At 49.0% G+C, this 22486-nt stretch overlaps 2 protein-coding genes across 3 annotated transcripts in view; both read left to right on the plus strand.

Annotated features, from left to right (window-relative positions):
* abcc1 (ATP binding cassette subfamily C member 1 (ABCC1 blood group)) overlaps positions 1-9898 on the plus strand; it is a 20632-nt gene extending 10734 nt beyond the window's left edge. The window contains exons 18-31 of one of the 2 annotated variants that reach the window (XM_065964715.1): positions 563-730; positions 835-1009; positions 1098-1158; positions 1233-1356; positions 1558-1765; positions 1913-2223; positions 6553-6752; positions 6975-7101; positions 7183-7284; positions 7364-7510; positions 7594-7752; positions 7886-8052; positions 8782-8976; positions 9080-9898. In XM_065964715.1, the coding sequence (XP_065820787.1) occupies positions 563-730; positions 835-1009; positions 1098-1158; positions 1233-1356; positions 1558-1765; positions 1913-2223; positions 6553-6752; positions 6975-7101; positions 7183-7284; positions 7364-7510; positions 7594-7752; positions 7886-8052; positions 8782-8976; positions 9080-9188 (2253 nt within the window). In that variant the 3' untranslated portion in view covers positions 9189-9898. The remainder of the gene's footprint in view (positions 1-562; positions 731-834; positions 1010-1097; positions 1159-1232; positions 1357-1557; positions 1766-1912; positions 2224-6552; positions 6753-6974; positions 7102-7182; positions 7285-7363; positions 7511-7593; positions 7753-7885; positions 8053-8781; positions 8977-9079) is intronic. The other variant, XM_065964716.1, reaches the window with a different exon arrangement.
* A 3451-nt stretch (positions 9899-13349) lies between these two features.
* scaf1 (SR-related CTD-associated factor 1) lies at positions 13350-21472 on the plus strand. Its single transcript, XM_020658087.3, has 6 exons — positions 13350-13531; positions 15050-18514; positions 18944-19026; positions 19282-19581; positions 19737-19865; positions 21062-21472. Exons 2-6 carry the CDS (start codon positions 15124-15126, stop codon positions 21197-21199), a joined length of 4041 nt encoding a protein of 1346 aa, XP_020513743.2. The 5' UTR covers positions 13350-13531; positions 15050-15123; the 3' UTR covers positions 21200-21472.
* The last annotated feature ends 1014 nt before the right edge of the window (positions 21473-22486 follow it).

Consider the following 22486-nt stretch of genomic DNA (forward strand, 5'->3'; position numbering starts at 1 on the left):
AAAAGAGTAATGAAAATTATTATTATTATTATTGTATTGTGACCAGACATGTATTGTGACATGAAAAACCTTGAATATAAATAACTTACATAGAACCCTCTCTCACTCGATGACATGCAGACACATATTCTGCTGATATCTCTACAGTCGAGCTCTCTTCTCCCAGAGTGATTCTCATCTGTTCCTCTTTAGGGAGGGAAAGAAAGCCGGGATTCGATCATTAAATCTGGGAAAGAAGGTGTCTCTAATGTCTTTATATGTGGGGCAGCTAGTGAGGAAATGAAGTTCAGTTTCCACCTGTCCTGTTCCACAGTGCACACACACTCTCTGAGATCTCTCTAACCACTGTCTTCTATGTCGACCAGTTTCTACAGCCAGTGTGTGATTACTGAGCCTGTATTTAGTCATTGTTTGTCTTGTTTGTTTTCTTTTGTTTCTCTTAAATATTGGGCTAATTTAAATTCCCTGTCCAGTAAACTATATCATTCTAATCTGTGTATTGTTTGGGTCTCTAATTCTCTCTCTCTCTCTCTCTCTCTCTCTCTCTCTCTCTCTCTCTCAGGGGGTGAATCTGTCGGGCGGTCAGAAGCAGAGGGTGAGTCTGGCCCGCTCCGTGTACTGTGACCGTACGGTCTACCTGCTGGACGACCCGCTGTCCGCCGTCGATGCTCACGTAGGAAAACATATCTTTGAGCAGGTGATCGGCCCGCAGGGACTCCTGAAGGACAAGGTGAGTAACACCTGCAGAGCGCCATCGAGAAGTTTACTCTGTGTCATCAACTCACACTTTGTGTGTGTGTGTGTGTGTGTGTGTGTGTGTGTTTCTGTTTCTAGACTCGTGTGCTGGTCACACACGGCCTGAGTTACCTGCCTCAGGTAGACCTGATCCTGGTCTTGGTGGAGGGTCAGATCACAGAGATGGGATCCTACCAGCAGCTCATGGACAGAGACGGAGCGTTTGCCGAGTTCCAGAGGACGTACTCGTCTGGAGAACACGCCGACAGCGCCGGTGAGACTCCTCCTCTCTCATCACTCTGCTCCTGACTCCACCCACATCTATTATATGTTTACGTTGCGTGTTTATTTCTCACCTGCAGACTCCGCCCCTAAGAGTGAAGCTAAAGGTGTGGAGAACGGCAGTGTGACAACTCTGATGGGGTGAGTGAACAACCAATAGAAACACACGATGAACTTTATACATCAACAACAATGTGTGTGTGTGTGTGTTCTAGCAGCAGTCCGGCTGTCAGCATTTCGTCCAATCAGACTGAAAAAGTCGATCAGCTGACGGACAAAAAGAGTAAAAACCCCGACGTGGGGAAGCTGACGGAGGCAGACAAGGCGAGCACAGGACGGGTGAGTTCAAACATCAACAGCTGATTACTGTTGTACCTGTTGGTCAGATTCCTCCTTCCTGTGTACATCAGAAAAAATCTGTTGAGAACTCTTCATCACATTTTTGATCCTAAACCCCTCCTCCTCCTCATCTTCCTCCTCTTCCTCCTCCTCCTCCTCCTCCTCCTCCTCTTCCTCCTCCTCCTCCTCCTCATCCTCCAGGTGAAGCTGTCTGTCTTCTGGTCGTACCTGAGAGCGATAGGTGTGCTCCTGTCCTTCATCAGTCTGCTCCTCTTCCTCGCTCATCACCTCGTCTCTCTCTTCTCTAACTATTGGCTCAGTCTGTGGACGGACGACCCCGTGGTCAACGGCACGCAGCCCAACAGACGGATGAGACTGGGAGTGTACGGGGCGCTGGGACTGTCCCAGGGTGAGGAAGGGGGAGGAGGGGGGGGTGGGGGGGAGTCTAACTGTTATGATCTACATCAACATTAAACTATAGAAAACCACACAGGTGGCTTTATGAACACACCTGAGCGCCTTCTCACCACTAACCCCGCCCCCCGTCCTGTTTCAGGTGTGGCCGTATTTGGGTACTCCCTCTTCATGTCCATCGGGGGCATCCTGGCGTCCCGCTGCCTCCATCAGTCGATGCTCTACGACGTCCTGCGCTCGCCCATGTCGTTCTTTGAGCGCACGCCGAGCGGGAACCTGGTGAACCGCTTCGCCAAAGAGATGGACACGATCGACTCGGTGATCCCGAGCATCATCAAGATGTTCATGGGCTCCATGTTCAACGTGGTCGGTTCGTGTGTCATCATCCTCATCGCCACGCCGCTGGTCGCCATCATCATCCCCGTGCTCGGCCTGCTCTACTTCTTTGTGCAGGTCGGTGTTTCTGCTTCAGAAGGTCACGTGGTTAGATCTCGTGGTTAACCACGTCTCTCTCTCTCTCTCTCTCTCTCTCTCTCTCTCTCTCTCTCTCTCTCTCTCTCTCTCTCTCTCTCGCTCTTTTACTTTCAAAGTCGATGGTTTTAATTACATGGTGTTCGCAACATCAGCGACCATTAAGTGTTTTGGGTGTGGTGTAGAGGGACATTTAAGCCGCTCTTGCCCGGAATTTTTTTTTCATGTGCGGGGAAATGCTCAGGCAGCAACGGCAGCTGAGGTCACGGCGGCTGCTGTGACCCCCAGGCCGGCTGTGGCTGCAGACGCGGTACCGGTCGATGCTGCCGCCACGGAGCTCGGCGGAGCTGAGGCCACTGTAGCGGGTCCTAGCAGAGTTCTCTCAGACAGAGGTGCTGCTGGGCCTCAGAAAAGTAAAGTGTCTGATGTGGAAGAGCTGTCAGTGGTCAGTGATGAGGGCCAGGTAAAGAACAGTAAACAGGAAGACAAAGAAAAAGAGATAACTGAATGTGATTTAAGTGAGAAGAAAAAAGTTTGATCAGTGTAAGTCAGGAAAGTAATAATAGTGTGTGTGTTGATTATGTTGAAGATGAGGATATGTCTGATGAAGAGTCATTAAAGATCTCTCAGAAGAGGAAGAGCGAAAGCATTCAGGGCAGTTCTAAAGCAGTGAAGAAGGACAGAAAGGCAGGAGCAGTAAGAGCAGAGAGTGACAGTGAGCTCATGTCCACACAAGAAGAAGGTCCTGTCACTTACACCTCAGCTCAGAACAAAAAGTTTTTTTAACTGCACAGCAAACCCAGGTTTAGATAGAAACCACCAAGAGCCTCACAGTACCTCCTCACACAGACTGAGACAGTTTTTAGAAACACACAAGCTGCTGGATGTGTGGAGGAGTTTACACCACACACACAGACAGTACATATGGAGTCACTCTAAAGACAATGTTTTATCTCTGGCCAGGTTGGATCGCTTTTATTGTTTTAAACACAACATGAATGTTTTTAAAGAGTGTCTTATTGTTCCTGTAGGCTTCACTGATCACTGTCTCGTTTATTGTTTTGTTTTTATTAAGAATGTCAGACTTCAAAGCGCGTATTGGCATTTTAACACCACACTGCTGCACGATAAAGCTTTTAAGTCTGCACTGGAGTACTTTTGGGTCACTAACAGACAGCTGAAGTCTGATTTTAAAACCATTCAGCAGTGGTGGGACTTTGGAAAAAGTCAGATTAAACCATTGTGTCAGCAGTACACTCGCAATGTCACCAGGGACATTACCAGATCTTTGAGAGATCTAGAGATTGAAGTGGTAGAACTACAGGGTTTAGTTGATGCCACAGGAAATCAGGGACATTTAGCTTCCCTAAAATCTAAGAAGTGCTAAGCGCCCCTGCTGGGCGTTAGCGCACAGGGGGCTCTGGTCAGGTCTCGGTTCCTGGATGTCACCCAGATGGATGCTCCGTCGCAGTTCTTTTTTGGTCTGGAGAAGAAAAGGGGACCGAAGAAGATCTTTCACTCTGTACGATCCAGCAGTGGACAATCGATCTCAAAAACATGCAGCTGGTTTTTATAAGGATCTGTATATGAGCGAGTTCGTTGATCGTCCAGAGATGTGTGAGTCCTTCCACACTGGTCTTCCTCAAGTCAGCACTGAAGACAACACAGAGCTTGAGGCCAAGCTGTCTCTGTCTGAACTCCACTCTGCTGTCATGAGTCTGCACAATGGAAAAGCTCCAGGTATTGATGGCCTTCCTGTTGACTTTTATAAAGTGTTTTGGTGTGTGCTGGGAGAGGATCTCCTGGAGGTTTTAAGAGACAGTTTGGAGAGGGGTCTTCTGCCTCTGAGCTGCAGGAGAGCAGTCATCACTCTGCTGACTGCTGAAGGCGACCTTCAGGATTTAAAGAACTGGAGACCAGTTTCATTACTTTGTACAGACTACAAAATCCTGTCTAAGGTCCTGGCATCCAGGATAAGGCAGGTGATGGGGTCGATCATCCACACAGACCAGACCTACTGTGTGCCCGGCATGCTCATCAGTGATAACATCACTCTCATTCGGCATGTTTTGGAAGTCTCTGGTTCATTGGCTGTAGACACTGGTCTGATTTCACTAGACCAGGAAAAGGCTTTTGATCGGGTTGAACACCAGTATCTATGGCAGACTCTAACCGCCTTTGGGTTCAACCCATGTTCCTTAGCTAAGATCCAGGTTTTGTATCGTGACATTGCGAGCGTGCTAAAGATCAACGGAGGCCTGAGTGCTCCTTTTAGTGTACAGAGGGGGGTGAGGCAGGGCTGCTCTTTATCTGGAATGTTATATTCCTTAGCCATTGAACCCCTGCTTCACAGACTGAGGTCAGGTCTCTCTGGTGTTCGTTTTCCTGGCTCAGATGTCCGTTTTAAATTGTCAGCATATGCTGATGATGTGATTGTGTTTGTCAACAGCAGAGAGATATCAATGTTTTAAAAGAGACTGTGACTTTGTTTGGGTCGATATCTTCTGCCAAAGTGGACTGGCTGAAAAGTGAAGCAGTGATGGTGGGAGAGAAGCTGAGGGGTCGGCTCAGTCTGCCTGGAGGCCTCTTTTGGAAGTCAGGAGGTCTTAAATATTTGGGAGCGTTTTTGGGGAATGAAACATTTGTTGGTAAAAACTGGGAGGGTGTGTTAGAAAAAGTAAAAGGACGTCTTGATAAATGGAGGTGGCTGTTGCCAAAGATGTCTTTTAAAGGTTGTGTACTTGTGGCCAATAATCTTGTTTCCTCTGCCCTGTGGCACAGTCTGGCCTGTATTGACCCTCCGTCCTCTCTCCTGTGTAACATTCAAAGAGTGTTGGTTGGTTTTTTTTGGGACAGGTTACACTGGATTCCTCAGAGTGTGCTCTTCCTCCCTAAAGAGGAAGGAGGACATGGATTAGTTCACCTGGCCAGCAGGGGGGCTACTCTCCGCCTGCAGTTCCTCCAGAGACTACTCACTGGGCCTGCAGACCTGGTCTGGAGACCGCTGGCCTGCTGTCTTCTACAGCGGTTTGGAGAACTGGGGCTGAGCTCGTCTCTGTTTTTAATGGATTTAAAGAAAGTGAACATTTCCTCTGTCACTGGATTTTATCGAAGTGTTTTTAACGTGTGGAGTCTGGTGAACAGGCAGAGACAGGGACACTCCCACTCTTTGTACTCGCTGCTTAAAGAGCCTGTACTGTTTGGAGGGCGTTTTAATCTTCCTGACTGGGCTGGACCGAGCCTGTCCGTAAAGTTCTGCACTGCCAGGATTTCCACTCTGTAGCAGGTGGTGGAGCTGACCGGACCTCAGCTGGACTGTCCTGCTGGTCTGGCTGCTCGTCTGGGGGTGAGGTCGACCAGAGTCGTTGATCAGTTGCTGAATCACTGGAGACATCAGCTGACAGGACAAGAGATGTCTCTGATGTCGGACTATGGGGACGGTTCTCTGCTGCCCGACCAAACTGACCCGTTTCCTGAGTTCACTCTGTCTGCAGACCTGAAGGACTGTTCTGGTCCTCTATTGGCCAACGCTGCAGGCTGCCTTTTTAGTGACGCTGCAGGAAAGACATTTTACAAACTGATTGTAAAGACTGTGAATAAAAAGACACTGAACGGACGCAGTGACACACCATGGAGGACTTATTTGGGGCTAGCTCCTGAGTTTAAACCCTCCTGGGAGTCTTTATACAAACCCCCCTTGAGTAAGAGACATGCAGACCTCCAGTGGAGAATCCTGCATGGAATCATTGCTGTGAACCGTGTTTCACTGTTTTTTAGAGTGCAGTCGACTGAAACCTCTGTTTGATCTTCTGGAGAAGGTTTTTAGTTTTTTTACTAAGCAGGTTTTTATTTGTGGTTTTAAATACACTCAACAACAGAAACACAAGTGTCAACTGATCAACTTTGTCCTTGGTCAGACTAAGTTGGCCGTGTACGTGAGTAGGAGGAGGAAGGTGGAGGAGCCAGACAATGTTGTTGATGTGAAGCTGTTGTTGATTTAAAATCCAGGTTGTTTTTGGACTTCAGTTTTTACAGAGCAAATCAGGACCTGGAGACTTTCCAGTCAGTGTGGGCTTATGACAGTGCGCTGTGCTCTGTAGAGCATGATCAGTTAGTTCATGGACATGTGCTGATGTAAAATCTGTTTATTTTGTGAATGTCATTTGTGAATTTTAGGAATGTATATTATTGTTGAACAGTAAGCAGACTGATAAATAAAGGTCTGTTTAGAAATCAATCAATCTCTCTCTCTCTCTCTCTCTCTCTCTCTCTCTCTCTCTCTCTCTCTCTCTCTCTCTCTCTCGTGTGCAGAGGTTCTACGTGGCGTCGTCTCGCCAGCTGAAGCGTCTGGAGTCGGTCAGTCGCTCGCCAATCTACACGCACTTTAACGAGACTCTGCTGGGGACCTCGGTCATCAGGGCGTTCGGTGAACAGGAGCGCTTCATACGTGAGAGCGACCAGCGAGTCGACCACAACCAGAAGGCGTACTACCCCAGCATCGTGGCCAACAGGTGGGACGCGACGTTCCTCAACTCTGACAGCCTTTAAACACGATCCCTCTTTATGAGCACGCCATGTGTCACAGCATCTCTGTAACCATCGGTCTGTGTGTGGTGTGTCTCTCTGTGTGTGTGTGTGTTTGTATGTGTGTCTCTCTGTGTGTGTGTATCTGTGTGTGTCTCTGTGTCTGTGTGTGTGTGTGTGTCTCTCTGTGTGTCTGTGTGTGTGTGCAGGTGGCTGGCGGTCCGTCTGGAGTTTGTAGGAAACGTCATCGTGTCGTCTGCTGCTCTGTTTGCCGTCATCGCCAGAGAGAGTCTGAGTCCGGGCATCATGGGTCTGTCCATCTCGTACGCCCTGCAGGTAAACACACCTGAGATCTGTGACATCATGGTAACCTGACACCTGCTGACCTCTCTCACCTGGCTCTCCTCTGCCTCTCAGCTGACCGCCTCTCTCACCTGGCTGGTCAGGATGTCGTCTGACGTGGAGACCAACATCGTGGCGGTGGAGCGAGTGAAGGAGTACAGCGAGACGGAGAAAGAGGTACGTGTTCACCTGTAGCTCCAGGTGTGTGTGTTAAACATACAGGACTGTGATGTGTGTTTGTGATGTCATCCTGCAGGCCGAGTGGAAGCTGGACTCGTCCTCTCTCCCTGCAGGCTGGCCCACTGAGGGCCACATTCAGATCCGAGGCTTCAGTCTGAGGTACAGACCGGACCTGGAGCCCGCCATCCGCAACATCAGCATCGACATCCAGGGAGGAGAGAAGGTACCGCTCACACCCCCGACATGTTTATCACCATGACGACCAGTTTGTCTCATGACCTCTAACCCCAGCTGTGACATCATCAGGTGGGGATTGTGGGTCGTACTGGAGCGGGGAAGTCTTCTCTGATGCTTGGTCTGTTCAGGATCATCGAGGCTGCAGAGGGAAACATCTTCATCGACGGCGTGGATGTTTCTAAACTGGGTCTGCATGAGCTCCGGTCCAGAATCACCATCATCCCGCAGGTCTGTGTTTTTAAACCCACATATCACACAAACATGTCTGCAGCACCTGAAGGGGGTGGAGACTGTCAGGGCAGAAATCAAGAGAAGAAGTAAACAAAGCTGTGTCTAATGCCCCCCCCCCGTCTGTCCTCAGGACCCGGTTCTGTTTTCAGGCTCCCTGAGGATGAACCTGGACCCATTTGACTGTTACTCTGACGAGGAGGTGTGGAGAGCGCTGGAGTTCTCTCACCTGAAGAGCTTTGTGTCCGGGCTGCCCGACAAACTGAACCACGAATGCAGCGAGGGAGGAGAGAACCTCAGGTACTGACAATCAGGGAAATAGTTAAAGGAGCAGTATGTAACTCTGCCCCTTAGTGTTTAAAATGGGTACTGCAGTCTAAATTCTAAACATTGTAGAGAGCTGTCTCTCCCCCCTCCTCTCGAGAGTCGATGCTCACGCAGGTTGCCATGTGGTGGACTCTGAAGCTTCAGTGTTTATCCAGCTCTGCATGGGTCTGTAAACCTTTCTGTGTTCTAACCTCTCTCCATTTTTCAAAAGCATCTCCAATATTGATCCTAGTTTGAGCACGTTTCTGCTCGTGGAGCTTATTAGAAACATGCAGAGGCTTTTTAGGTCGGGTACAAGCACTTCTATCTGAACCACTTCTCTTGCCCTGTTGACCTGATAACTGCTCTCATATCTGGCAAACCAAGGGGCGTCCAAAACGGCCGTGTGGGGGTGTCTTAAAAGCACCTACCTTCTCTGGTCCAAACAAATCCAGAGCATTCAGGAGCAGAATCTAAAGTTAGAAGGAGGACATACTGGCTGCTGCATTGTTGTCAGAGAAGCCAGCACTTCAACATAACATGTTTCCTTAATGTCTGATCATATAGTAAGATCACTTTATCATTTCACTGATTGGACCTTTAAAGGACTGTGCTGATGTAAGAGATAGTGTCTTGTGCTGGTTTCGATGATTAAACCTGCCTCTCTCTCTTTCCCTCTCGCTCTACTGTGTGTGTGTGTCTGTGTGTGTCTGGTATCTTCAGTGTTGGGCAGAGGCAGCTGCTGTGTTTAGCTCGAGCTCTCCTGAGGAAGACGAAGATCCTGGTCCTGGACGAGGCCACAGCGGCTGTGGACATGGAGACAGACAACCTGATCCAGTCAACCATCCGCTCCCAGTTTGAGGATTGCACCGTGCTGACCATCGCCCACCGCCTCAACACCATCATGGACTACAACAGGTGAACTACACACAGCTAGTACCATGACACATAATCAGATTTACCATGGATCATTTGACCTTTTATCCTGCGAGGAAGTCTTCATCTGGTTCTGACCCCTCAGGGTTCTGGTTCTGGAGAAAGGAGAGATGGCAGAGTTCGACTCGCCCGCCGTCCTCACGGCTCAGAGAGGAGCTTTTTACAAGATGGCCAAGGACGCAGGGCTGGTCTGAATGCAGGAAGAGGTCCTCACCTGGTCCAGCTGCTCCTCTGAGCCCCCTCCAGCTCCTCTGCCTCTCCCCCCCCCCCCCCCCCCCCCCCCCCCCCAGGGTAGGTCTGGAGTTCGAGAGGGGGGGTTAAGGCGGTTCAGATAAGGGCGCCTGTTGACTGGAGAGAACTCAGGATCTATCCCGCTCCATCTGCTCCGTCCTGCCAGCCCAGATCATCTACTTCCTGTTTCCTGTTGTTCACGTCCTTTTACTGCCGGAGGAGCCGACAAGTTCAGACTTTAATCTGACGGACGATTGTATCTGCTTGAGTTTTTATTGTGTCTCTCAGAGCTGTACGTGTAGATCTTATAGTGCCAAACATATATGGATTTATATTAGAGAGACTCAGAGAGCATCTTTCAACGCCATTATTCAGGTACACTGATGATGTCACAGACACATAAATGAGACGCTAAAAAACGCACAAACTGACCTTTAAACGCAGCTCTCATTGTTTCATTACTGTGCGTGTGTTCAGCTTTAAGTTTGACAGATTATTTAGGTCTAAAGGTACTGAGTGTACACTATGAGGACGTCATCGTCTGCTTTATGTTCTGAATGTTTGAGTCTGTGAAGACGTTTCTGACAGAAGTGTTTTTCTTATTTCTCTGCATCGCTTTGTGTGACTGTTTTTATTTTAAGTGAATATTAAAGATATTTTCAGAATAAAGTCAGTTTTCTATTTAAGCCATTGTGTAATAAATATATCAATATAGAATTATTTATACATCACTGTTCATGTAAAAAGCAGTGAAGACAAATGCACACAAATAATAATAAAATATATTTAAGTATAAAACAATGAAGTTAAATAGTTAAGCATTACAAATATAATTACATTAATAATAAACAAAAACATGTAAGAGGAATAACAGTAATCAAAAATGAGTCTTTGGATGTTAAAGATTAAGAATTAAATATAAATAAAACAATTTAGTTTTTTAAATGTCAAACAGAAAATATTGAACAGTCCAACAAGTTAAAAAAAAATAGTGATTAAAAAATTAAAGATAAATGAAAATAATAATAAATTAAAACCACAAGCAGTGACGAAGGGCCCTCGCACTCTTGTGCATGTCGGGGTGTGTCGCGACCGCGGGAGTGCAGCAGCAGCGGAACGTGGCTAAGGAGCTGGCCGTGCAGTCCGATTTGGGTAAAAGTGGTACTATGGTATGTTGAAATAGGCAACTTAATGAAGAACAGATAACATTTTGACGTAGAGCAGTTATGGCTGGCACTGTCATGATAGCTATGAAATGTGGAGGAAATTGAGTATTGTATATAGGATGTAGTACTTACTCTTTGCAGTAGGGGGTGCTATTGTTATGTTAATGTGTTCAGTGGCCAACCCTGATCATACATGTGAAATTTCAATCAGATCAGACAAAGTATCTGAGATGCAGTACCACCTCTTTCCAGTGGGGGCGCTATGTTAATGGCATAATTGTATTAGGTTAGATGTGATCAGGCCAGTACTGACATTGTTCAAGTGAAATTTTAATAAAATGTGACACTTTATATGGGAGGTAGTACTTAGTCCTTGCAGTAGGGGGCGCTTTGGTTGAAGTTGACTATTGTTATGTCAATGTGTTCAGAAGGCCAACCCTGATCATTCATGTGAAATTTGAGGCAGATCAGACAAAGTATATGACAGTTACAGCCACTTCCTGTTTATGGCGATTTGTGGACTTCCTGTTGGATTTTGAGCATGGGTGCTAGAGGGTTTATTGTAGGTGTTGTCAAGATGGATACGCATAGTAAAATTCAGAATAGTAGGTTCAACGAAATATTGTAGGGGGCGCCACTGTATCATTAAGCTACGCCCACTCATTTAAACGGTATCAAATGTTTGACTTCACCACCAGGATTATATGTATGACGTTTTTGGCCTAAACGACTATGTTAAACCCATGAAAAGTACTTCCTGTTTGATGGCAACAGCGCGTCCGTATGGCGACAGTGTTGGACGTAGACGTTTGAGCTTAAAAGTCTTGTATGGCCAAGGTGTTAGCATGGTCCACACCAATTCTGAGGGGGAATTGAGCTACCGTGTAGCATGTTTAACTTCAGTACCAGGATTATATGTATGAAGTTTTGGGTCTGTACGACTATGTTAAGCCCATGAAAAAGTTACTTCCTGTTTGATGGCGAACAACGCGTCTGTAAGGGAACAGCTTTTCACACAGGCCTTTGTGCTTGTAAAGGTCGTATGGTCAAGGTCTTTGGATGGTCAACAGTGATTTTGAGGGAGATACAAGCAACTGTGTAGTAATGGCTAATGCAAAGGAAACAGTGCTCAGACGGAGTGACCTCCTGTTGTCAACAGGTGGCGCTGTGACTAATTAAAGAAATTCAATCCTGGATGTGTTCAGGGTGGGCTCTTTGTCATGCATGATTTTTTTGGTGATGATTGAACACTGCATAATAGAGTTATAAGCATTTACTGTTTTTGGTGCAATGCGAAAAACGACATCAAACTTTGACATGACGCCACGGCCACGCCTTAAAAGATAAAGATAAAGATAAACTTTATTGATCCCCCGTGGGGGAAATTTGTGCATTACAACAGCTCAAGAAAACAGGGGATGGGAATATAATTATTAAAAATAAAAATAGAAGTTAAAAATCAAATCAAACATATTTACATCAGTTAAATAAAAAAATACAATAATGGAAAATTACATAGTAACTACACTGGAAAGAGTTATTGTTGTTAAAAAAACACACAGTGTGTAGCATGAGGTGGTGATGCTGTTAAAGAGTCTGATTAAACTGTATGATTAAACTGTCTGACTGCAGATGGGATGAACGACCTGTGGTAGCGCTCTGTCTTACAGGGTGGGTGTCTGAGTCTGCTGCTGAAGGAGCTGCTCAGAGCCCCCACAGTGTCATGCAGGGGGTGAGAGGGGTTGTCCATGATGGATGTCAGCTTCACTAACATCCTCCTCTCACCCACCTCCTCTACAGAGTCCAGAGGACAGTCCAAGACAGAACTGGCCCTCCTGACCAGTCTGTTCAGTCTCTTCCTGTCTCTCTCTGTGCTCCCTCCTCCCCAGCAGACCACTGCATAGAAAAGTGCAGACGCCACCACAGTGTCATAAAAAGTCCTTAACAGAGTCCTACACACTCCAAAGGACCTCAGTCGCCTCAGCAGGTGTAGTCGACATTGGCCCTTCTGGTACAGGACGTCGGTGTTGTGTGACCAGTCGAGTTTATTGTTGAGGTGAACACCCAGGTATTTGTACGTCTCCACCCTCTTGATGTCCAAGCCCTGGATGTTCACCGGTGCAGTCTGGGGTGACTTCCTGTGGAAGTCAATCACCATCTCCTTTGTCTTGCTGGCGTTGAGCTGAAGGTGGTTGAGCTCACTCCAGTCGACAAAGTCCATGATGACCTGCCTGTACTCCTGTTCGCTCCCCTTAGACACACACCCCACGATGGCTGTGTCATCGGAGAACTTCTGCAGGTGGCAGCTCCCAGAGTTGTATTATTTTCAAACCTTGTGATTTGAGCACAACTTTTATTCTTCAACTTGTCTACTTTCATTTGACACCAAACTTAAATTGATCAGATAAACACTGTCAAGCAGATGCTTTCAAACAGGTACCCTGTAAATGGTGAAAATACAGACTTTTTAGACATTCAAAAAATAATAGTGGACTTCCTGTTAAAATTAGACAATTACTTCCACTGACTTTGTTGTAGGTCTCGGCCTGCTCTAATATGTAAAAATAATTAATGTATATAGGCAAAAAAACCTATTCGTAAAAATCAAAAGGGGGCGCCGTCGAGCTAATTTGCAAACTTTGTTCATGAAAACGCCAAAATATAAAATTTTTAGCCGGACCGATGACAGTGGAAAGTTTGCTGAGTTTTCGGGCACGTTCAGGCCCTCAAAAGTGGCCGCAAAGAGGAGGATTAAAAATAAAAATAATAATCATTTGGGTTCCAAGAGGGTCCTACGCACGTCAGTGCTTCGGGCCCTAAAGATAAATAATATTAAATAGTTTTATAAATGACAACTTTTCAAACAGCTCATCAGAAAAGTTCAATCTTTTCCCCTCACAAATAACTGATTGAGTCACGGCGCAGTGACGACACAGAACTACGTCTCCCAGCATGCTTTGCCGTCCGGTCTGAGTTGAAGGGAGATGGCGGCCATTGATGGAATGGGGCTGCCGCTGCTGGTTTAAGCGATGAAAGGCAGTTTATTGTGTGTTTTATGACATATTTTTAAGATACAAGAAGAAACAGGAGAGCATGCAGGACGGAGTGTCTCACCTGTGACGTAGAATCACCAACAACAGGTAAGTCACGCGCACACTCCTCTTTTTGTTGCCCTTAGCTGGCTAGCTACTGTAGGCTAACTTAGTTAGCCTAGCTAGCTGGGTAGCTGCTACCGACACATCCTGACAGAGACTGTTCGTGTTTCGGTGACCAAGTTTTTAAAAATGAACATTTAAAAACCTGGAATACAAAGAGAATGGTGACGTATTTAACTTAAGTCTCAAAGGTAGTTGGTAGTTAATCAGGAGAGGAAACATTAGCTTTAAGCTGGGGAGCTAACATTAGCTTCGAGTGATCACACAGACAACAGAGTGGATCTCACAACAGACAGATAGCGGCAGGGAGACAGGCAGACAGACAGCTGCAGGGAGACAGGCAGACAGACAGCTGCAGGGAGACAGACAGACAGCTGCAGGGAGACAGGCAGACAGACAGCTGCAGGGAGACAGACAGCTAAAGAGAGACAGACCGACAGACAGTCAGCTACAGACAGACAGCTAAAGAGAGACAGACAGTCAGCTGCAGGGAGACAGACAGACAACTGCAGAGAGACAGTCAGACAGACTGCTGCAGACAGACAGCTGCAGGGAGACAGTCAGCTGCAGAGAGACAGACAGACAGACAGCTGCAGGGAGACAGCTGCAGGGAGACAGCTGCAGAGAGACAGCTGCAGGGAGACAGGCAGACAGACTGCTACAGACAGACAGCTGCAGAGAGACAGGCAGAAAGACAGCTGCAGGGAGACAGTCAGTTGCAGGGAGACAGTCAGACAGACTGCTGCAGACAGACAGCTACAGGGAGACAGGCAGACAGACAGCTGCAGAGCGACAGACAGCTGCAGAGGGACAGACAGCTGCAGACAGGCAGACAGAGAGCTGCAGGGAGACAGTCAGCTGCAGAGAGACAGTCAGACAGACAGCTACAGGGAGACAGGCAGACAGAGAGCTGCAGGGAGACAGTCAGCTGCAGAGAGACAGTCAGACAGACTGCTGCAGACAGACAGCTACAGGGAGACAGGCAGACAGACAGCTGCAGGGAGACAGTCAGCTGCAGAGAGACAGACAGTTTCAGAGAGACATTTAGACAGACTGCTGCAGACAGACAGCTGCAGAGAGACAGACAGCTGCAGAGAGACAGGCAGACAGACAGCTGCAGGGAGACAGTCAGCTGCAGAGAGACAGACAGCTCTGCCATCAGGACATACATATTGATTCCTCTTCAGCGCGTTATTGTCTCAGTCTGTGATTTCACATTTCCCTACAGTGAGCCAGCTTCACAAACACAGTCAGATTCGCTCACACACACGTCCCGACTCGCTCCTGTACAACCTCTGTTGCTTCCTTTGTCACAGAGAGGGGATAACTTGGAAGACATTCAGGATCCCACTCATCTAATAAACATCTGCAGATCCTCCTTCATGCTGAAGCATGATGCAGTGGGATGTGTGGCTCTAGTCTTCCTGTAATTATTATTATTACTATTATTAAATGAAGCAGCCTGTCAGTAAAAGATTGTCTGCTTCCTCTCCTCTCTCACAGATTAACTCCTGCTTCCTGTTCTCCATCGTGTACCTGGTGCTCCCTCTCTCTGACTCCTGCACATATATCGTCTGATGGACTTGACTCCATCGTCAGGCTTCAAAAGGAGGCCGGCTGCCTCCTCGTCCTCCCCGGGTGGAGTCAGAGAGGTGGCCCGGAGTCCTCCTCCCTGCTCTCCATCCTTATCCGTGTCCTCTCCTTCGTCTCCTTCATCCTCGCCCTTGTCTACCTCCTCCTCCGTCTGCATCAACACGTCCGTGTATCAGAACCATGTGAAGGGTCCGCCCACAGGGATGGAGCAGCCACGGGTCTCCTCCACCTCTGCCCCTGTAGGAGAGCAGTCTCTCTCCACACCTCCACCCAACACCACCTCCTCAGCTCAACCCGATGACTGTGAGTCAGAGGGAATCAAAAAGGAGATGTACGACCCTTTCAGTCCTACCGAGGGAGCGAAGGAGGGAGAGAAGTACGACCCCTTTGACCCCACAGGATCCCCGGCCTCAGACGCCGACGATGGAGGAGGAGAAGGTGGTGAGATGCAGAGAGACGCGGAGCGAGAGGGAGAGGAGGAGGAGGAGGAGGAGGAGAAAGAGGAAGAGCCTCCAGATTCCACTGACACCCTGACGGGCCGCCCCAGCCCCCGCCGGACCTCCCCCCTCCACCTGAGGAGGAGGGTGGACTGTAGAACCAGATCAGGACCGCAGAGGGAGGGGGGCGACTCGGAGAACTCTGAGATAGAGGAGGGGGAGATCGTGGGCGCCGCTGACAGAGAGGGAGGCAAAAAGAGAGCAGCAGGAGAAACTCTCCCCCTCAACTCTCCCAGCGTCTCCTTCTTCGGCTCGAAGCCGGAGCGGATCCTGCGCGTGCTGGACGGGGACGGCTTTGTGTCCGTGTGTACAGAGGGCACATGGGAGGCGGAGCCCGAGGAGGAGCCGGTTGTAGGAGTGGAGGATCTGAGGAGGAAGCTGGTCAGCAGACGAAAAGAAAGATATCTTTCTTTTCCTCCATCTTCACCCCTCTCTTCTCACACGCCTCCTCTCCCCTCCCATACTCCGGCCTCTGCTCCCCCCTCCCCCCTCACTCCTCCTGTGGAGCAAAACACTAAGACCACTAAGTCCTCCAAGACCTCCAAGGACCGGGACCCGCAGAAGAGCAAAGACAGGAAGGCTGGGGACAAGGAGGAGAGGAGGAAAAAGAGGAGAAAGGACAAAGAGGGAGGTCAAGAGAGGAGCAAAGAGAAGGAGGGAGGACACAAGAAGGAGGCTAAAGTCAGGAGGAGCAGCAGGAGCAGCAGCAGGAAGAGGAAGAAACGACGTCACAGCAGCAGAGAGGCGTCGTCGGGACGAGCAGGACACAGCAGACACTCGTTCTCAAGTCAGTCTGAAGACCGACACAGAGACAGAGAGAAGGAGAGAGAGAGAGACAGGACAAGAGAGAAGGAGAGGGAGAAGGAGAGAGACAAGGAGAGAGACAAGGAGAGAGACAAGGAGAGGGAGAGAGAGAGAGGGCGAGAGAGAGACAGGGACCGAGACAGAGATCAAAGTCGCACCACAAGTCGAAGACGAGACGACAGAGATCAAGACTCTAAAAAGAAGGAGAGTGAGAGGAGGGGGAGACGGTCGAGCAGCAGAGAGCGAGGCGGGTCAAAGAGGAGTCGGGAAAAGAGAGACGGAGAGAGAGACAGGGAGAGAGAGAGGGAGCGGCGACGGGATGGTCGACCTGTCGTCCCTCCGTCCATCCAAGACCTCAACGGCTCAGACCTCTTTGCCATCAAACGCACCATCACCGTCACCACCACCACAACCACCACCACCTTACCCGGCTCCCCTAGACTCAGCCCCACCTCCCCGCTGCGGCCCCTGCAGGACTCTGACAAACCCCACAAGAAGAAGAAGAAGAGGAAGTGGCACTCTGCAGGGGAGGGGGACGATCGAGGGAGCGTGCACAGCCGCTCTCAGTCTCTCTCTCCCCCGAGGTATCACAGCTACGATTCAGATCACTACTCAGACAAACTGGAGATCGATGTGCTGTCTTTGGACGGCGAGGCTTTGGACTCTGACTACCCCTCTCTTGAGGACACTCCCCCTGCAGTCCTGCCTCCTGAGCCACCTGTCCCCTCCCCCAAGACTAAACCCACCCCCAAGAGCGGACGACACCAGAAGAAGAAATCTCGCACGCTTAAAAAAACCGGCCCGTCTGACTCCTCCTCCAACAGAACCAAAAACAAATGCCTCTCCTCCATGATGGTGACCTCAGGCTCTGCCCCCGTCTCCTCTGGCCCTCCCACAAAGAGAGCCAGGAAGGTGGGTAAGGACAAAGAGCGGGAGAAAGGAGGAAGGAAGGAGCTGGGTCGCTCGGGAAAGTCTAAGAAAGAGGGCGGGGCCAGTCGAAAAGGCAAGCTTCAGTCCAAAGTGTCTGTTTTGGTGCGTGAGGGTGTGAGCAGCACCACGGGCGCCGTCAGCTCGGGGAAGCTCCCGATGGACCTGCTGGGACCAGGAGGAGCAGGAGGGGGCTCTGGGAGCTCCGTGGTGGGGGGCTCCATCGCTGTAGTCTTCTGCAGGGACAACGAGAGTCGGTCTCCATTCCTCAAACCGTGCTCTGAGCCGCTGTCTCTGGGGGGCCGGGGGAAGGAGCATGCACTGGGGAAGAGGAGCGGTCTGGCCGCCCCCCCTCCCTCCTCCTTAACGACTTCTGCAGGACTCAAAGCCAAGAAGACCAAACCAAGTTCCATCACCTCCACCTCCTCCTCCGCCTCCTCCCCATCGTCCACTCTGGCCACCAAACGCCGCCGTCGCCTGGGGAAGAAAACCAGAGATAAAAGTGGAGCTGCAGGACTGACAGCTGGAGACAACAGCCAATCAAAGGCCTCCTCTGAGGTTTGGGGCGGGGCTTCCCTCGATGGTCAGTCGGCCGCTGGAGACGGAAACAAGTCAGTCAGTCCACATCCGGGTCCAGCTGGCCCTGCACCCTGCTCCTCATCCTCTTCCTCATCCTCCTCCTCTACCAGTGTACTCCCTCCCTCCTCCTCCCCCCCGCACACCCCGCCCCCCTCCATGGCCGCCATGAGGGACACCAGAGAGTCTTCACCAGACTCTCAGACTGTGGACAGCAGCTGTAAGACCCCAGACCCTTCTTTCCTAGCAGAGGACTGTCCCACCCAGACCAGCCCTGTCCTCCCGGCGTCCAGCCCGTCCAGCATGACGGCCCCCCAGGGAGCCGGACTGTCGACGCCCACGGCCAAGCCCCCGCCTCCAGACGAGGCAACCAAAACTTTGTCCTCCCCTCCCTGCTCGTCCTCCTCAGCAGGCCTGAGCTCCCTCTCTCTGTCCTCCTCTGACCCCTCCTCCTCTGTCTCCTCCTCCTCTGCTACTAAACCCCCCCCTCCTCCCCCCCCTCCTGCAGCCCCCGTTCTCCCCTGGAGTCTGCAGACCGGCGTGGACTGCACCACCGGCGGCGTTCTGGCCTGTGAGTGTCTTCAGAAATGTAGAAAAGTGTGAGGCAGTTCTACACAGGAAAAGTAGAGCCGATTTCACACACTGCTGCCGACATGGTTTTATTTATGACCAACATTTATATTGTTTTCAAATGTTTTACAACAGAACAATACCCAACAAGGGAAACACTATCAAACAAAACAGACCTGACAAACAAAAATGATAATTAAGTTAAATTAAATACAGGAATAAATTAGGATGATTAAAATATATGTAAATAAATAAAAATAACAAAGTTCAACATTAGTGTTTTTAAAACAACAAGAGCCCGACCTGTGAGGTGTTCCCCTGTTAGACTTCAGTTAGAGGACGCAGTCATCTTTAAACATAATCTTGTTTGTTATTTTGTATATTTGTATTCATGATGGTGCTGATTGGTCTTCATGTCTTCCCCTCTCAGTGACCGCTCTGCTCTTTAAGATGGAGGAGGCGAACATCGCCAGCAGAGCCAAAGCACAGGAGTTCATTCAGGCCACCAGCCAGGTGAGGGGGGGGGGGGATCTGTCACTGAAATCTACCTGAGTAGCTTGTTCACACACGTTCCTCACAGTGAGGCTATCCCTGACAGACGGGAGGAGGGGGGAGGGGCTTCAGGAGGTAGAACATGACATACGAGGAGGCTGGAGGAGAAACATTCAGCTGTTTGTGTTCTCAGGAGGATCGTAGTTTATAAAAACAGTTTCTCTGTCGTTCCATTGTTCACACCTCTTTGATTCGTCTCGTGTCTCTCCCTCTCAGATCCTCTCACAGGCCAATCAGAGCCAGTCCCAGCAGCATGCCCCGCCTTCCTCAGCATCCTCTGCCTCCTCACAGATCCCGCCCCCACCCTCTCTTCCTCCACCGACTGGTCTGAGCCCCGCCCAGTTCATCCTCCACGGCTCCCTCCCATTGGTCGGCTGCACAAAGACCCCGCCTTCTCTCTTGCATCCCTCCATGGGCGGAGGATGTGCACAGACTCCGCCTCCAATGTTGCCCTCGGGGCTGTCTGGGAGTGGTGGTGACACTGGGTGGGACAACGAGAGCAAAGACCCCGATAAGGTAAATTGAAGTTTCCCTTTATTTTATATTTATGATTAATAACTGTGAACTCTTCACTCAGAGTTTATGTAAGTTTATTTATTATCACACATCAAAACATTCTTTAGTTATCTTGGGGTCATTGAGCTAACTCGTGTACTTCCTGTTTCTCTCAGTACCTGAAGAAGCTGCACACTCAGGAGCGAGCGGTGGAGGAGGTGAAGCTGGCCATCAAGCCGTACTATCAACGCAAAGACATCAACAAGGACGATTACAAAGACATCCTGAGGAAAGCTGTGCACAAGGTCAGCACGCACACACACACACACACACAAGCGCACACACACGCACGCACGCACGCACGCACGCACGCACGCACGCACGCACGCACGCACGCACGCACGCACGCACGCACGCACGCACGCACGCACTGAAGGCCTGTTCTGAGCCTGACAGCAGGTTTTGCTGATGTATCAGAGCAAAGCATGGAGCAAAGCTGTAGGACACGCCCACCCTCTAGCTCACTCAAATGTCCCTGCGACTGCAAACAGAGCTGGCCAATCAGAGAAGTGGCCATGTGGGGAGTGTGGGGCGACGGGGGGGTCTTAAAGAGACAGCAGCTGAAATGCGTTTCAGGCAGAGGCTGGAATGAGGGGTTTTACTAACGTCAGTATCAGATACATGAGGAGCTGCACATCTCACAGCGCTGCTCAACAGGAGTCCCAGAGTGACATCATTCATGGTGACAGTGAGGATAATAGATCTGCTTTAATAAGACTATACCTGGCCACACGGCTAGGTATGTTTACCCATGTTTATTTGGAGCCTGTTTCTCCTCTTGAGGTCAATAAACCAGCCCACAACCCTTCCTCTCAGTCTTTCTTGTGTTGAGTTGCGTCTGTTGGCTCTGCAGGTGTTCAGAGAGAGACGTTCGATGTAACGTTGGTGTGAAGTCTCCTGTTAAATATGCACCTTGTAATGCCAGTGTGTATATATATTATTATTAATTATCATTAATAACACACCTGTAGATGAGGCTCACCTGTTCTGATAACAGAAACACAATTCAAACTACTCAACTGCTTCAATAAAATAAACCCATTGCAGAATGATAAACTAACATCTGAATTTGAAATTTGGGGGCGGCAGTAGCTCAGTCTGTAGGGACTTGGGTTGGGAATCGGAGGGTCACCGGTTCAAGTCCTGGCAAAGACCAAGTCCGGAAATTGGCCTGGTAGCTGGAGAGGTGCCAGTCCACTTCCTGAGCACTGCCGAAGATGCCCTTGAGCAAGGCACCTAACCCCCCCACCAGCTCAGAAGCGCCCACTGTGCCCCCCCCCCACCCTGAGACCCCTCCATTAGTGCATGTCCATAGGATCCTGTTTGTGCATGTGTGTGTATTTCGGCCTATGTTTGTGTAGCATGTTCACTAGACAGAGTGTAAAAACGAATTTCCCCTCCCCTCAATAAATTATTATTATTATTATGAATCATCCCTCAGATCTGCCACAGCCGCACCGGAGAGATCAACCCGGTCAAAGTGAGTAACCTGGTGAAGCTGTATGTCCAGCGCTACAAATACTTCCGGAAACATGGCCGTAAAATGGATGAAGAGGAGCGAGAGGAGCTGCACTCCTGAGAGGAGACTTTTTACACATGAACCCCCCTAAACACTGCGTTCTGCTCCACGTGCATTTTTATGATCTGATGTTTTTATGATTTCACAGCCCGCCTCGTCTCTGCTTACCTGTGATCCTCCTGAAGTGTGTGATCTCACTGTAAATATGTCTCACATATTAAACTGTATCATGTAAACAATGTTAAACAGGTGGATGCTGTGATGCACACCTGTGTGTTCTGATAAAGGTCCAGTACACTAAGCCTGCAATAAATGCTACCTTTGTGAAGCTCAGTGTGTTCCTGGTCCTTGTGTCTGAGAACGCAGTGTTCATGTTATCTGCACAAGTGTCTGTTTAATAAAATGTTCCCCTTTGAAATACTGTTTTCAGTCAAGTCTCTCCTGACCAGTGCTAAACATTAAAGGAGCAATACGCAACTCTGACCCCTAGTGGTTAAAATGGGTACTGCAGTCTAAATTCTAAACATTGTAGAGAGCTGTCTCTCCCCCCTCCTCCCCCCTCCTCGATGCTCATGCAGGTTGCCATGTGGTGGACACTGAAGCTTCAGTGTTCAGCCAGCAGCTCTTAAAAGCGCCTACCTTCACTGGTCCAAACAAATCCAGAGCATTCAGGACCAGAATCTAAAGTTAGAAGGAGGACATACTGGCTGCTGCATTGTTGTCAGAGAAGCCAGCACTTCAACATAGCATGTTTCCTTAATGTCTGATCATATAGTAAGCTCACTTTATCATTTCACTCTCTACACATCTCACTGACTGGTCCTATAAGGTAGCAAATGGGGTGCCCTGAATTTCTAATTATTGATCAAAATAAAATATGTTGGAACATTCTGCCTAAATTAAGCTACAAGACAATGTTTTGCATGGGCTACTGAGGGCTGTAGCTCATGCTAAAAACTGACATGCAGTATTTTAGCATCCAGCATTAATTTCCCAGCTCACCTGGCTGCACACTGAGAAATAAAATCCTCCCTTTGTGGACAGATCTCATTCTGGCTTTTCTGCCCTGGCCACAATAATATACCTGAAACAGAATAAATGTGGCTATTATTCATGTTTACTTGAAACAAAATAGAAAAAAACAACACATGATTGACATTTAAATCGTTTTAGCAAAAATCTGTTTGTGTTGTGGATGTTTGTGGTCCCCAGAGTTTTGTGAAGTCAAAGTGTGAACCAATGCTGTTGTTCAAAAACAACAAAGCAGGAAGGAGTTATAGTGAACCGGACGCCAGCTTTTATTTTGTTAATTAGAAGCTCACGCAGCTCCAGGGGGCGTGGCTTCAG

Source organism: Labrus bergylta, chromosome 16 (assembly GCF_963930695.1).
Source record: "Labrus bergylta chromosome 16, fLabBer1.1, whole genome shotgun sequence".
Taxonomy (NCBI): Eukaryota; Metazoa; Chordata; class Actinopteri; order Labriformes; family Labridae; genus Labrus; species Labrus bergylta.

Coding starts and splice junctions, on each gene's coding strand:
- scaf1 (XM_020658087.3), top strand. CDS start 15,124: ATGGACTTGACTCCATCGTCAGGCTTCAAAAGGAGGCCGGCTGCCTCC. Junction 19,027..19,281: donor TCATTCAGGCCACCAGCCAG/GTGAGGGGGGGG, acceptor TCTCCCTCTCAG/ATCCTCTCACAGGCCAATCA. Junction 19,582..19,736: donor AGAGCAAAGACCCCGATAAG/GTAAATTGAAGT, acceptor TGTTTCTCTCAG/TACCTGAAGAAGCTGCACAC.